The sequence below is a fragment of the Heterodontus francisci genome, chromosome 28, assembly GCF_036365525.1.
Source record: "Heterodontus francisci isolate sHetFra1 chromosome 28, sHetFra1.hap1, whole genome shotgun sequence".
NCBI classification, from domain to species: domain Eukaryota; kingdom Metazoa; phylum Chordata; class Chondrichthyes; order Heterodontiformes; family Heterodontidae; genus Heterodontus; species Heterodontus francisci.
In genome coordinates, this window is record NC_090398.1 from 34,850,028 (window position 1) to 34,865,470 (window position 15,443).

The 15,443-nt window shown below is 46.3% G+C and overlaps 1 protein-coding gene across 2 annotated transcripts in view; it reads left to right on the top strand.

Annotated features, from left to right (window-relative positions):
* The first annotated feature begins 2 nt into the window (after nucleotides 1–2).
* The window catches only part of LOC137385178 (NACHT, LRR and PYD domains-containing protein 3-like), a 19,626-nt gene continuing 4,185 nt past the window's right edge, over nucleotides 3–15,443 (top strand). Inside the window, exons 1-2 of one of the 2 annotated variants that reach the window (XM_068060163.1) lie at nucleotides 3–89; nucleotides 192–257. In XM_068060163.1, coding sequence (XP_067916264.1) covers nucleotides 212–257 — 46 coding nt within the window. In that variant the 5' untranslated portion in view covers nucleotides 3–89; nucleotides 192–211. Of the gene's footprint in view, nucleotides 90–191; nucleotides 258–3,542; nucleotides 3,613–15,443 lie in introns of those variants that run through there. The other variant, XM_068060164.1, reaches the window with a different exon arrangement.

Genomic DNA, 15,443 nt, shown 5'->3' on the forward strand with positions numbered 1-15,443 from the left:
GGCACGAAGGCTGATGTGGAAATCCTTTGTGAAAATGTGCCACAGGTTACCGAAGTTGTACAAAATACTGAAAGAAATACAGGAACTCGGTACGGTAAAATCACACACTGAATTCAACTTCAGATTCAAACACTGCAGAATTTACTATATTACACAAATCTAATTTCATGAAAATTGATTGATTTAAACAGGTTCTGATTCATTTGATTAGATGAACATCGCCCGAGGTTTATCTGAAGTACCCAGTCATCTGAAAGGTAAGTGAATGAGAGCCAGGTTGAATATAGAAGATTCAGTGGGGAAGTGGAAAAGCAAATAAGAGAAGCAAAGAGAGAGTATGAAAAGACTGGCAGCTAATATAAAAAGGAATTCAAAATCTTCTATAGGCATATAAATTGTAAAAGAGTGGTAAAAGGAGGAGTGAGACCAGAAAGGGGATTCACACATGGAGGCAGGTGGGTATGGCTGAGGTATTAAATGAATACTTTGCCACTGTCTAGACCTAGGAAGAAGATGCTGTGCAGGTCATGGTGAAAGAGGATGTAAATCAGACACTTAAAGGGTGTTGGATAGGCTGGCCATACTTAAAAGTTAAGACACCAGAACTGGGTGAGATGCTTCCAAGGATACTGAGGCAAGTGAAAATGGAAATTACTGAGACATTGGCCATAATTTTCCAGCCTTCCTTAGATTCAGGTGTGGTGCTGGAGGACTGGAGAATTTCAAATATTATACCTTTGTTCAAAAAGGGTGAAACAATAATTCAGGACAAAATTAATCGTCACTTGGGCAAATGCGGGTTAATTAGGGAAAGCCAGTACGGATTTGTTAAGGGCCAATTCTGTTTAACTAATTTGCTGGAGTTTTTTGATGAGGTAACAGAGAAGGTTGATCAGAGTCACGCTGTTGATGTGGTGAACATGGACTTGCAAAAAAATCTGATAAAGTGCCACACAACAGACTTGTGAGGAAAGTTATCCTCATGAAATAAAAGGGGTGGTAGCAACATGGATACAAAATTTGCTGAGTGACAGGAAACAAAGAATCGTGCTTAATGGATTTTGTTTGGACTGGAGGAAGATTTGTAGCAGAGTTCCCCAAGGGACAGCGTGTTCGGACCCTTGCTCTTTCTGATATATATTAATGACCTCGACCTTGGTTTACAGGGCACAAATTCAAAGTTTGCTGATGATATGAAACTTGGAAAACATTATGAAATATGAGTAAGATAGTGTAGAACTTCAAAAGGGCATAGACTGGTTGGTGCAATGGGCTGACAAGTGGCAGATGAAATTTAATGTAGAGAAGTGTGACGTGATTCATTTTGGTGGGAAGAATGCAGGGAGACGATATAAAATAAAGGGTACAATTCTCAAGGAGTTCAGGAGCAGAGGGACTTGGGTGTACATGTACATAAATCATTGAAGGTGGTAGGACAGGTGGAGAGAGCAGTTCATGGAGCATACAGCATCCTCTGCTTCATTAATAGAGGCATAGAGTACAAAAGCAAGGAAGGTATGTTAAACTTAACTCGAACACATGTTCGGCCTCAACTGGAGTATTGTGTCCCATTCTGGGAGGCATACTTGAGGGAAGATGTGAAGGCATTGGAGAGGGTGTAGAACAGATTCACGAGAATGGTTCCAGGGATGATGAACTTCAGTTATAAGGATAGATTGCAGAAATTGGGACTGTTTTCCTTGGAAAAGCGAAGGTTGAGAGGAGATTTGATAAAGATGTTCAAAATCATGAGGGGTCTGGACAGAGTGGATGATGAGAAACTGCTCCTGTTGGTGGAAGGATTGAGAACAAGAGGGCACAGATTTAAGCTAATTGACAAAAGAAGCAATGACCCCATGAAAACCTTTTTCAAGCAGTGAGTGGTTAGGATCTGGAATGCACTACTTGAGAGTATAGGTAGAGGCAGCTTCAGTCAAAGGATTCAAGCCGTAATTGGATTGTTATTTGAAAAGGAAGAATGTGCAGGACTGTGGGGAGAAGTCAGGGGAGTGGCACTAGTTAAATTGCTCTCTTGGAGGTGCAGACACAACGGGTCGAATGGCCGCCTCCCGTGCTGTAATAATACTTGATTCTTTGAAATGGAGATTTTAAGCAATTTATAACACTTCAGAGTCAGAAAGTTTGACTGTAGCCGTTTGTATAGAGATTGTAAGAATTGGAGATGCGCAGAGATCTGAGTGTTGTGTGACTGGAGGAGGTTATAGAGATAGTCATGCGGCACATAAGGAGGCCATTCGGCCGATCGAATCTCTGCAGGCTTTCGCTAGAACAATCTAATCAGTCTCATTCCCCTGCTCTATCCTTGTAACCCTGGGAGTTTATTTCCTTCAAGTGGCAAATAGTTTCCTTTTGAAATCATTGGTCCCTGCTTTCACCACCCTTGTAGGCAGCGAGTTCCGGGTCATGACCACATGCTGTGTAAAAAAAAATTCTTCCTCAAGCTCGCCTTGCATCGCTTGCCCAAAACCTTCAATTTGTGTCCTGAGTCCTTGTACCATCAGCTATGGGAACAGTTCTTCCTTGTTTACCTTATCTAAACTTGTCATTTTCTTGTACACTACTATCAAATTTCCCCTCAATTTCCTTTGATTCAAGGAAAACAACCCCAACTTCTTCAGCCTAAGCTTGTAGCTAAAATCCCTCATCCCTGGAACCATTCTGGTAAATCTTCTTTGCACATTCACAAGGACCCTTGCATGGGGGGGGGGGGGGGTGGGTGGGGGGAAGGGGTTAAACTCTGCATTATTTTGAACTGCTTGCAGGGCTGGCAACCTTTTAAAATGGTGCCAGCACCTGCTCCGGCATCAGGTGGCGCCATGCGTGGTGTCACCAAAGGCGCCCACACCACATGATTGGGGAGGCAGCTGCTGTCAATATGTTAAGCGGCCGCCTGCCACATAATCGCGCCAGCACAGCTCCCGTGCGAGCCGGTCACAATTTTCTGAACCCACTGCTGCTCCCGGCACCAAATCCAGCCCATAGTGTCATTTACGGCACAGCAGGAGGCCATTCAGCCCATCGAGTCCATGTCAGCTTTCCACGGAGCTATTCAGTCAGTCCCACTCTCCTGCTCAATCCCCATAGCCTTGCAAGTCTGTTTCCATCGAGGAACATGCCTCCTTTTATACTCAATGCCTGTATTTATGAAATCGATTTGCTTTTCTAACCACTCTTTGTGTATCCTTCTGCCTTCAAAGACGTATGCACATGCACTCCCAGAGCCCAGTGTCCTTGCACACACTTTACTAATGTGCCATTCAGTCTATAGTGCCTCTCCCTAGCCCTTCTGCTAAAATGCATCACCTGACACTATAAATACCATTTTCTACTTGTCTGCCCATTCTGCTAGCCTATCAATGTCCTGTGGCAGTCGATTTGTATCATCCTCACTATTTGCCACTCCAAGCTTGGTATCATGGGCAAATTTTGAAATTTTCCTCTATATTCCAATATGTGAGTCATTTATATATTGCTGAAAAAGGGACATGCCGTCGAAGCTTTTTGTCTTCTCATCAGGACAGACACAAGAACGCCACATTTCAAAGGGAGCAATAATTTATACCCCATGAGAAAAGGGGTGCCTGCGAATGAGTGAGTATATGTTGCTTCAAGCAAGCGTAAGTGAGCCACATTGCAAGCCCGACTGATAATCTTAAAGTGATTGTGAGTGTAATTCTTAGCACACTCGGGATTGTTCAGCAAGTGCTGTCCAATCGTAGAATCACATCTAGTGTTAGACGATATGTTCTGAGTTTTGAAAGCAGAGGCTCATGTACAGTCAATACTGTGCCTATTGTGAACAGCTGAAGGCAGGTGCTGTTTGATAGGATCTGCCAATCGTTGGGGGACGTTGTCTATGCCCCTGGCATCACACTGGCACTAAAATTCGTATAGCACATTACTCATTTGTGCGGTAGGCAGAACGTCTTTTCGGCTTGATGGCAGCATCCTGTTGGTGGAAAATACCACTCGTGTTGCTAGCCCTTAGTAACAGTGTGAAATAGCTAGCTTCACCTGTTGCTCAAATATTTGAGATGCCTTACCCTTCCAGGGTAATTTGAAGTCGATTGGGCACTTTTCAGGTTCAAAAGTGGTGGCCTTTGGCCCATTCGTGAGAATGCACAATACACACTGAGCAATGATCTGATTGGGTTATCAGTTATCCCACAGGATAGCTTTTATGCACCCTTATTAAGCGTCAAATGTCCTCTGCACCCTCTACGGACCCTTCCATCCTCCCTAAGGTGTGGTGACCAGAACTGGATGCAATACTCTAGTTGGGGTCTAACCAAAACCTTATAAAGATTCAACATAACATCCCTTCTTTTGTATTCAATTACTCTATTTATGAAGCCCAAGATCTCATATGCTTTGCTAGCCACTCTCTCAATATGTCCTGCCACCTTCAAAGATGGATACACATGCACCCCCAGATCCTTCTGTTTCTGTACATTCTTTAGAACTGCACCATTAAGTCTATATTGCCTCACCTATCCCTTCTGCCAAAATGCATCACCTCACACTTGTCTGTATTTAATTCCACTGCCACTTGTCTGCCCATTCTCCAAACTGACCCAATCTTTTGCAGGCAGTTTGTATCATTTTCACTGTTTGCCACTCCTCCACAAATGGTATTATCAGCAAATTTTGAAATGCTGGTCAGTGTTCCAAGTCACTTTTATAAAGCAAAATAGCAGAGGTCCTACAACTGACCCTTGGGGCACATCGCTGTCTACCATCCTCCAGTCTGAAAAACAATCATTTACCATGACTCGCTTTTTCTGTCCTTAAGTCCTTTATCCAGTTGTATACTGACCCTCCTATTCCATGAGCCTCAATTTTGTTAACCAGCCTTTCATGTGGTACTTTATCAAATGCTTTCTTAAAAGCCATATCAACAACGTGAACTGCATTCTCCATCAATCTTCTCTTTTATTTCATTAAAAAATGTAATTAGATTAGTTAAGTATGATCTGTATTTTACAAATCCGTGCTGGCTATCCTTAATTAACTCAAACCTCTTCAAGTGCCTGTTGATTTTTTATTTTCCCCCAATTATTGTTTTGAAAACCTGACCCACCACTGATAAACTAACTGGCCTTTCTTGAATAAGGGTGTCACATTTGCCACTCTCCATCCTCTGGCACCTCCCCCACATCTAAGCAAGATGGGAAGATTTTGGCAAGCCCTTCCGTTATCTCCACCCCCACTTCCTTTAGCAACCTGGGATGCAAGCCATCTGGACCAGGTTAATTTTATACCCAGTATGGACCAGACCAGAAGGGGCGGTGAGATCAGGGACAGGCGAGAAGAGCTGGGTTATAAAGAGCGGAGACCAGAAGCGGCAGAGGCGGTGAGAGCAGGGACAGGCGAGAAGAGCTGGGTTATAGAGAGCGGAGACCAGAAGTGGCAGAGGCGGCGAGAGCAAGGACAGGCGAGAGGAGCTGGGTTATAAAGAGAAGAGACCAGAAGCAGCAGAGGCGGCGAGAGGAGCTGGGTTATTAAGAGCAGAAACCAGAAGCGGCAGAGGCGGCGAGAGCAGGGACAGGCGAGAGGAGCTGGGTTATTAAGAGCAGAGACCAGAAGCGGCAGAGGCGGCGAGAGCAGGGACAGGCGAGAGGAGCTGGGTTATTAAGAGCAGAGACCAGAAGCGGCAGAGGCGGCGAGAGCAGGGACAGGCGAGAGGAGCTGGGTTATTAAGAGCAGAGACCAGAAGCGGCAGAGGCGGCGAGAGCAGGGACAGGCGAGAGGAGCTGGGTTATTAAGAGCAGAGACCAGAAGTGGCGGAGGCGGCGAGAGCAGGGGAGGAGAGAGGAGCTGGGATACACAGAGCAGAGACCCGAGACCAGAAGCGGCAGGGGCGGCAAGAGCAGGGGAGGTGAGAGGAGCTGGGATATAAAGAGCAAGGACCCGAGACCCAAGCGGCAGAGGCGGTGAGAGCGGGGTAGGCGAGAGGAGCCATGATATAAAGAGCAGACACCCCAGACCAGAAGTGGCAGAGGTGGTGAGAGCGGGGTAGGCGAGAGGAGCCGGGATAGAAAGAGCAGAGACCCCAGACCAGAAGCGGCAGGGGCGGTGAGAGCGGGGTAGGTGAGAGGAGCCGGGATATAAAGAGCAGAGACCCGAGACCAGAAGCGGCAGAGGCGGTGAGAGCGGGGTAGGCGAGAGGAGCTGGGATAGAAAGAGCAGATACCCCAGACCAGAAGCGGCAGGGGTGGTGAGAGCGGGGTAGGAGAGAGGTGCCGGGATATAAAGAGCAGAGACCCCAGACCAGAAGCGGCAGGGTAGGTGAGAGAGCCGGGATATCAAGAGCAGAGACCCGAGACCAGAAGCAGCAGGGGTGGTGAGAGTGGGGTAGGTGAGAGAGCCGGGATATGAAGAGCAGAGACCCGAGACCAGTAGCGGCAGGGGCAGTGACAGCAGGGACAGGCGAGAGGAGCCGGATATGAAGAGCAGACACCCGAGACCAGAAGCAGCAGGGGCGGTGAGAGCGGGGTAGGTGAGAGGAGCTGGGATATAAAGAGCAGACACCCGAGACCACAAGCGGCAGAGGCGGTGAGAGCGGGGTAGGCGAGAGGAGCCAGGATAGAAAGAGCAGAGACCCGAGACCAGAAGCGGCAGGGGTGGTGAGAGCGGGGTAGGTGAGAGGAGCAGGGATATAAAGAGCAGAGACCCGAGACCAGAAGCGGCAGGGGCGGTGAGAGCGGGGTAGGTGAGAGGAGCCGGGATATAAAGAGCAGAGACCCCAGACCAGAGGCGGTGAGAGCGGGGTAGGCGAGAGGAGCCGGGATAGAAAGAGCAGACACCCGAGACCAGAAGCAGCAGGGGCAGCGAGAGCGGGGTAGGTGAGAGGAGCTGGGTTATACAGAGCAGAGACCCCAGACCAGAAGCGGCAGGGGTGGTGAGAGCAGGGTAGGTGAGAGGAGCGGGGATATGAAGAGCAGAGACCCCAGACCAGAAGCGGCAGGGGCAGTGACAGCAGGGACAGGCGAGAGGAGCCAGATATGAAGAGCAGACACCTGAGACCAGAAGCAGTGAGAGCAGGGGAGGTGAAAGGAGCTGGGTTATACAGAGCTGAGACTCCAGACCAGAAGCGGCAGGGGTGGAGAGAGCAGGGTCAGTGAGAGGAGCTGGGTTCTACAGAGCAGAGACCCCAGAGCAGAAGCGGCAGGGGTGGTGAGAGCAGGGTAGGTGAGAGAGCCGGGATATGAAGAGCAGAGACCCGAGACCAGAAGCAGCAGGGGCGGCGCGAGCGGGGTAGGTGAGAGGAGCCGGGATATAAAGAGCAGAGACCCCCGACCAGAGGCGGTGAGAGTGGGGTAGGCGAGAGGAGCCGGGATGTAAACAGCAGAGACCCGAGACCACTAGCGGCAGAGGTGGTGAGAGCGGGGTAGGTGAGAGGAGCCGCGATAGAATGAGCAGAGACCCCAGACCAGAAACGGCAGAGGCGTTGAGAGCGGGGTAGGCGAGAGGAGCCGGGATATGAAGAGCAGAGACCCCAGACCAGAAGCGGTGAGAGTGGGGTAGGCGAGAGCAGCCGCGATAGAGGAGCAGAGACCCGAGACCACAAGCGGCAGGGGCAGTGAGAGCAGGGTCGGCGAAAGGAGCTGGGATATACAGAGCAGAGACCAGAGACCAGAAGCGGCAGAGGCGGTGAGAGTGGGGTAGGTGAGAGGAGCCGGGATATAAAGAGCAGAGACCCGAGACCAGAAGCGGCAGGGGCAGCGAGAGCAGGGACAGGCGAGAGGAGCTGGGATATAAAGAGCAGAGGCCTGAGACCAGAAGCGGCAGGGACAGGCGAGAGGAGCTGGGATAGTAAGAGCAGAGACCCGAGACCAGAAGCGGCAGGCTAGGTGAGAGGAGACGGGATATAAAGAGCAGACACCCGAGACCAGAAGCGGCAGGGGCGGCGAGAGGAGCTGGGATATAAAGAGCAGAGGCCTGACACCAGAAGCGGCAGAGGCGGTGAGAGCAGGGTAGATGAGAGGAACCGGGATTTCAAGAGCAGAGACACGAGACCAGAAGCGGTCGGGGCGACGAGAGCGCTCTGTTCAGTGGAATAGTGGACCTTCTTGACCAACAAAATGAAAGTGTGACGTCACTTGAGAGCTGTTACGTGGTTGGTGGGTATTTCTTCTGCGTCTCTTTTTTTGTTTGGCCAAGTGATTTAAATCAGGAGACATCATTACAGGTTAACAGTACACTTAAATAATTAGTTTTTTTCAAATACTGAGATCCAAATTAATTAATTAAATGGAATAGAGATGGCTGGGCAGGCGATGTGTTGTAGCTGTAGTATGTGGGAGCTGGTGGACACCAGTTCGATCCACATTGACCATATCTGCAGCAATTGTTGGCTGCTCAAGGACCTTCGGCTCAGAGTTGATGAGCTGGAGTCCAAGCTGCGAGCACTGTGACACAGTTGGAAAGGGAGAGTTACCTGGACACTGTCTCCTGAACACAGTCACATCCCTTAGATTGATTACATCAAATTTGGACCGTGGCCAGGGATAGGAGGGTGTGACTGTGAGTAAGGCAGGTATGAGGATCGAGAATTTAGCTTTGAAGGATCCTTATCCAGTGCAGTTATCCAATAGGTACGAAGTTCTTGCTCTCAGTGTGGACGATGGCACAGACTGTGGGGAGGATGAGCAAACTGACTGCAGCACCGTAGTTCAGAGCGCCATTCAAGTGGAGGAGAAAAGAGAAATGTAGTAGTCATAGGGGATAGCATAGTTAGGGGAATAGATACTGCTGTCTGCAGTAAAGATAGAGAGTCCTGAAAGCTGTGTTGCCTACCTGGTGCCAAGGTTATGGACATCTCTTTTGGGCTAGAGAGGAACTTGGAGTGGGAGGGAAAGGATCCAGTTGTCGTGGTCCACGTAGGTACCAACAACATAAGTAGGACTAGGAAAGAGATTCTGCTGAGGGACTATGAGCAGCTTGGGGCTAAATTAAAAAGCAGAACCACAAAGTTGGTAATCTCCGGATTACTACCTGAGTCAAGTGCAAATTGGGGTAGGGTAAATAAGATTAGAGAGGTAAATGCGTGGCTCAAAGATTGGTGTGGGAAAAATAGGTTCCGATTCATGGGACACTGGCACCAGTACTGGGGAAAGAGAGAGCTGTTTCATTGGGATGGGCTTCACTTGAACTGTGCTGGGGCCAGTGTCCTGGTGAACCGTTTAACTACAGTTGTAGATAAGGCTTTAAACTTAATAAGGGTTCAATTGAAGGGAAGTTTTAAAAAGTCGAAAAGTAATGAGCGAACAGAGGTGCAAGGTAGTGAAGGGGCATACATTAATCAGAGTGTGACAGGTAGGGACAGAGAATACGAGCATAAGAGTGCAGCAGAAATTAGAACCAGAGTAGGGAAAAATGGTAAAAAATTGAAGCTTAATGCTTTATCTGAATGCACGTAGCATTTGTAACAAGATAGATGAGCGGACAGCACAAATAGAAATAAATAAATATGATTTGATAGCCATTACTGAGATGTGGTTGCAGGATGACCAGGACTGGAAACTCAATGTTCAAGGATATATGAAGTTCCAGAAAAATAGGCAGAAAGAAAAAGGAGATGGGATAGCTTTGTTATTAAAGGAAGGGATCAGTGCAGTTGTGAGTAATGAGAGAGGTGTGATGGATCGTGATGTAGAATCAGTTTGGGTGGAAATGAGGAATAGCAAGGGAAAGAAATCATGGGTGGGAGTGGCCTATAGGCCCCCGAGGAGTTGCCTCTCTGTAGGACAAAATATTAATCAGAAAATAACGGATGCGTGTAAGAAGGGCACCGCAATTATCATGGGTGATTTTAATCTGCATATGGACTGGACAAATCAAATTGGCATGGGTAACATGGAAGACGAATTTGTAGAGTGCATCAGGGATTGTTTCTTAGAACGATACGTTGCAGAACCTACCCGGGAACAGGCTATTTTAGATTTGGTAATTTGTAATGAGGGAGGATTAATAAGAGATCTCGTAGTTACGGATCCTCCGGGGGAAACGATCATAACATGGGAAAATTTCAAATTCAGTTTGAGGGTGAGCAACTCGGGTCTCAAACCAGTGTCTTAAACTTAAACAAGGGCCATTACAGAGGTATGAAGAAAGAGTTGTCTAAAGTGGGCAGGGAAAATAGACTACAGGGGAACTCAGTAGATGAGCAGTGGCAGACTTTTAAGCAGATATTTCATAACATTCAGCAAACATTTATTCCGGTCAGAAGGAAGGACTCGATGAGAACGATGAACCACCCATGGATAACAAAGGAAGTTAAGGAGAGTATCAAATCAAAAACAAGGGCGTACAAAGCGGCGCAAACGAGTGGTAGGCCAGAGTATTGAGAGTTTTTTATAAACCAGCAGCGGATGACTAAATAAACAAATAAAGAGGGAGAAAATTGATTGATAGTAAATTGGCAAGAAGTATAAAAACAAACAGTAAGAGCTTCTATAGGTATATAAAAAGGAAGAGAGTAGCTAAAGTAAGTGTGGGACCCTCAGAGGATGAGACTGGGGAATTAATAACAGGGAAATGGCAGATAATTTAAACCAATATTTTGCATTGGCCTTCACGGTGGAGTACACTATAAACATCCGAACAATAACAGATGAGCAAGGTGTAAATGGGAGGGAGGAACTTGTAACAATCTCTATCACGAGGGAAAAGGTACTGGACAAACTGCTGGGACCAAAGGCAGACAAGTCGCCAGGACCTGATGGCCTGCATCCAAGGGTTTTAAAAGAAGTGGCTGCAGAAATAGTGGAGGCATTGGTCGTACGATACCTCAACTCACTGGATTCCTGTAGGGTACCAGCGGATTGGAAAACCACTAATGTGACACCCCTATTCAAGAAAGGAGGGAGACAGAAAGCAGGAAACTATAGACCAGTTAGGTTAACATCAGTCATTAGGAAAATGCTAGAGTTCATTATTAAGGAAGAAATTAGCAGGACATTTAGAGAAACATGCAATCAAACAGAATTAACATGGTTTTATGAAAGGGAAATAATGTTTGACAAATTTGTGAGAGTTCTTTGAGGATATAACGAACAGAGTGGATAAAGGGGAACCGGTAGATGTAGTGTATTTGGATTTTCAGAAGGCTTTCGCTAAGGTGCCACAGAAAAGATTATTGCACAAAATAGGAGCTCAGGGTATTGGGGGTAATGTGTTGGATTGGATTGAGGATTGACTAATACACAGAAGGCAGAGAGTTGGGATTAGTGGGTCTTTTTCAGGTTGGAAAGTCATAACTAGTGGGGTGCCAGAAGGATCGGTACTAGGGCCTCAACTATTTACTATCTATATTAATGACTTGGAGGAAGGGACAGAGTGTGTCCAAATTTGCTGACGATACAAAAATAGGTGGGAAGGCATGTTGTGATGAGGGCACAGAATCTGCAAAGGGATATAGATATGTTAAGTGAGTGGGCAAAAACTTGGCAGATGGTATTCAATGTGGGAAAGTGTGAGGTCATCCACTTTGCTAGGAAGAATAAAAAGGCAGATTATTATTTAGATGGAGAAAGACTCCATCGGCGGCACAGTGGTGCAAGGGCGGCGCAACGGTTAGCACCGCAGCCTCACAGCACCAGCTACCCGGGTTCAATTCTGGGAACTGCCTGTGTGGAGTTTGCAAGTTCTCCCTGTGTCTACGTGGGTTTCCTCCCACATGCCAAAGACTTGCAGGTTGATAGGTAAATTGGCCATTATAGATTGCCCCGAGTATAGGTAGGTGGCAGGGAAATATAGGGACAGGTGGGGATGTGGTAGGAATATGGAATTAGTGTAGGATTAGTATAAATGGGTGGTTAATGGTCGGCACAGACTCGGTGGGCCGAAGGGCCTGTTTCAGTGCTGTATCTCTAAAACTAAAACTTTAAAAAAAGACTACAAAATACTGCAGTACAGAGGGATCTGGGTGTTCTTGTGCATGAAACACAAGAATCTAGCATGCAGGTGCAGCAAGTAATTAGGAAGGCAAATGGAATTTTGGCCTTTATTGCTAGGGGGTTAGAGTTTAAAAATAGGGAAGTCCTGTTACAACTGTACAGGGTGTTGGTGAGGCAATACCTGGAGTACTGTGTACAGTTTTGGTCGTCGTATTTAAAGAAGGATATACTAGCATTGGAGGCAGTTCAGAAAAAGTTCACTAGGCTGATTTCTGGGATGAAAGGGCTGTCTTATCAAGAATGGCTAAACAGGTTTAGGCCTTTATTCATTGGAGTTTAGAAGAATGAGAGGTGATCTTATTGAAACATATAAGATTCTAAGGGGCTTGACAGGATGGATGTTGAGAATATGTTTCCACTGGTGGGGGAATCTCGAACTAGGGGACATAGTTGTCGAATAAGGGGTCACACGTTTAAAGCTGAGATGCGAAGGAATTTCTTCTGTGAGGGTGGTGAATCTCTGGAATTCTCTACCTTAGAGAGTTGTGGAGGCTAGGTCACTAAATGTATTTAAGGAAGAGTTAGATAGATTTTTGAAATCTCTGGGAGTCTAGGGTTATGCAGAGCAGGCCTGAAAGAGGAGTTGAGGCCTGGGACAGATCAGCCATGATCTTATGGAATGGCGGGGCAGGCTTGAGGGGCTGAATGGCCTACTCCTGCTCCTATTTCTTATGTTCTAAGCATAGCTAGCCTTTCCAGTACCTCCTCCCTCTCATTTTACCCTATCCATTGCCTCTACTGTCTCAGCTTCTACCAGTATTTTGCCAGATTTCTCTTCCTTCGTAAACATAGACACAAAGTACTCATTGATTATTCCAACCTTGCCTGCACCACTAAGCATTTATTATCCTCTTTATCCCTCATTGGCCCCACTTCCACCTCTTACTTCCTGCTTACTATTTACATGCTGTTGGAAGATTCTTGGGTTCTCTTTTATGCTGACACTCATTCCATTCTCATATTCTGTCTCTGCCAGTCTTACTTTCCTCTTCACCTCTACTCTCAATTTATAGTATTTGGTCTGGTTCTCACTTGAAGAATTCACCTGACATGTATCAGATACCTTTTTTTTGTTTCATCATGCTCTCTATCTCACTCGTCATACAAGGAGCCCTGTTTTTGTTTCTCCTACCTTTCGCCCTTGTTGAAATGTACCTAGCCTGTACCTGAAGCATCTCTTCCTTAAAGATAACCCATTGTTCCTTGCCATCTCTTCCTGTCAATCTTTGGTTCCTTTTTATCCTGGCTGGATCCCTTTCCATCCCATTGAAATGATCCCTTTTCCAATGTAGCCGTTCTACCTATATTGTCCCTTGCTTTTCTGCATTGATTCTAAATCTTATGATATGATAATCACTCTTACCCAAGTGTTTCCCCACAGACACTTGGATCACATGGCCCACCTCATTTCCCAGCACCAGATCTCCTTTCTAGTTGGGCAAAGAACGTACTGATCACGAAAGTTCTCCAACACAATCCAGAAATTCTTCCCTCTCCTTTCCCTTTACTCTAAAAATTATCCCAATCGATAATTGGGTAATTCAAGTCCCTACATCCATAGAATATACAGCTCAGAATTCAGCCCAAACAGTCCATTTCTCCATTTATGCTCCACTTGAACCTCTTCCCATCCTGCCTCATCTCACTATATCAGCATAAGCCTCTAATCCCTTTTTCCTCTTACAATTATCTAGCATGCTCTTAAATGTGTCGTTACTATTTATATCAGTTACTCCCTGTGGTAGCAGGTTCCACATTTTTACCACTCTCTGGATAAAGCATTTTTTCCCTTAATTCCCCGTTTGATTCCTTAGTGACTATTTTATATTAATGGCTTCCAGTTTTGCACTTCTCCACAAGAGGAAACACTCCCTCTCTGTCTACTTTCCATCAAAACTTTTCATTATTTTAAAGACATCCATTCGGTCACCCATCAGCCTTTGTTTTTCAAAACAAAAGAGACCCTGCCTTTTTATGCTTTCCAGTGGGTATAACCTCAGAGTTCTGATATCATCCTTGTGAATCTTTGTGCACCAGAACTGCAAACAGTTCTACAAGTGTTGGTTTGCTTTAGTTATGGCCTTATTGAACTGCCCCACAACTTCGTGATTTTGTGTGTTTGTACTCTCAGATCTTTTTGCTCCTCCAACCCGTTTGAGTTCTTATTTCCTAGTAATAGTTTACCTCCTTACTTACCTTGCCAAAACGTAACACTTCACATTTACCTACATTGGAATTCCTTTGCCAATTATACGCAAATTCTGCAAGTTCATTAATGCATTTCTGTAATTTTTTTGCAGTGCTCCTCCGTGTTGACTGTCCCTCTCAATGTTGTTTTGTCCACAAATTGAGAAATTAGTGTTGGTAATTCCAAAGTCCAAATCATTAATTTAAATTGTAAACAATAGTGGTCCCAGTACTGATCCTTGTGAACCCCACTTACCAACGTCTGCCCCTCTCACACCACTATTCTCAGCTTAGAGAGTCAGTGCCGGCCATCAAGCACCTATCTATTCTAATCCCATTTTCCAGCACTTGGCCCGTAGCCTTGTATGCTATGGCATTTCAAGTGCTCATCTAAATACTTGTTAAATGTTGTGAGGGTTCCTGCCTCTACCACCCCTTCAGGCAGTGTGTTCCAGATACCAGCCACCCCCTAGGTGAAAAACTTTTTCCTCAACTCCCCACTAAACCTCCTGCCTCTTACCTTAAATCTATGCCCCCTGGTTATTGACCCGTCCACTAAGGGGAAAACGTTTCTTCCTATTTATCCTATCAATGCCCCTCATAATTTTGTATACCTCAATCAGGTCCCCCCTCAGCCTTCTCTGCTCTAAGGAAAACAACCCTAGCCTATCCAGTCTCTCTTCATAGCTGAAATGCACCAGCCAAAGCAACATCCTGGTGAATCTCCTCTGCACCCTGTCCAGTGCATGCACATCCTTCCTATAGTGTGGTGCCCAGAACTGTACACAGTACTCCAGCTGTGGTCTAACTAGCTTTTTAATTCAGCTCCATCATAACCTCCCTGCTCTTATATTCTGTGCCTCGGCTAATAAAGGCAAGTATCCCATATGCCTTCCTAACCACCTTATCTACCTGTGCTGCTGCCTTCACTGATCTATGATCAAGTAGACCAAGGTCCCTCTGACTCGCTGTACTTCCTAGGGTTCTACCATCCATTGTATATTCCTTTGCCTTGTTAGTCCTCCCAAAGTGCATCACCTCACACTTCTCAGGATTAAATTCCATTTGCCACTGCTCTGCCCACCTTATCAGCCCATCTATATCGTCCTGTAATCTAAGGCTTTCCTCCTCACTATTTACGACTCCACCAATTTTCATGTCATCTGCGAACTAACTGATCATACCTCCTTTTGTCACGTCTAAATCATTTATGTACACTACAAACAGCAAGGGTCCCAGCACCGCTCCCTGCGGTACCACTGGTCACAGGCTTCC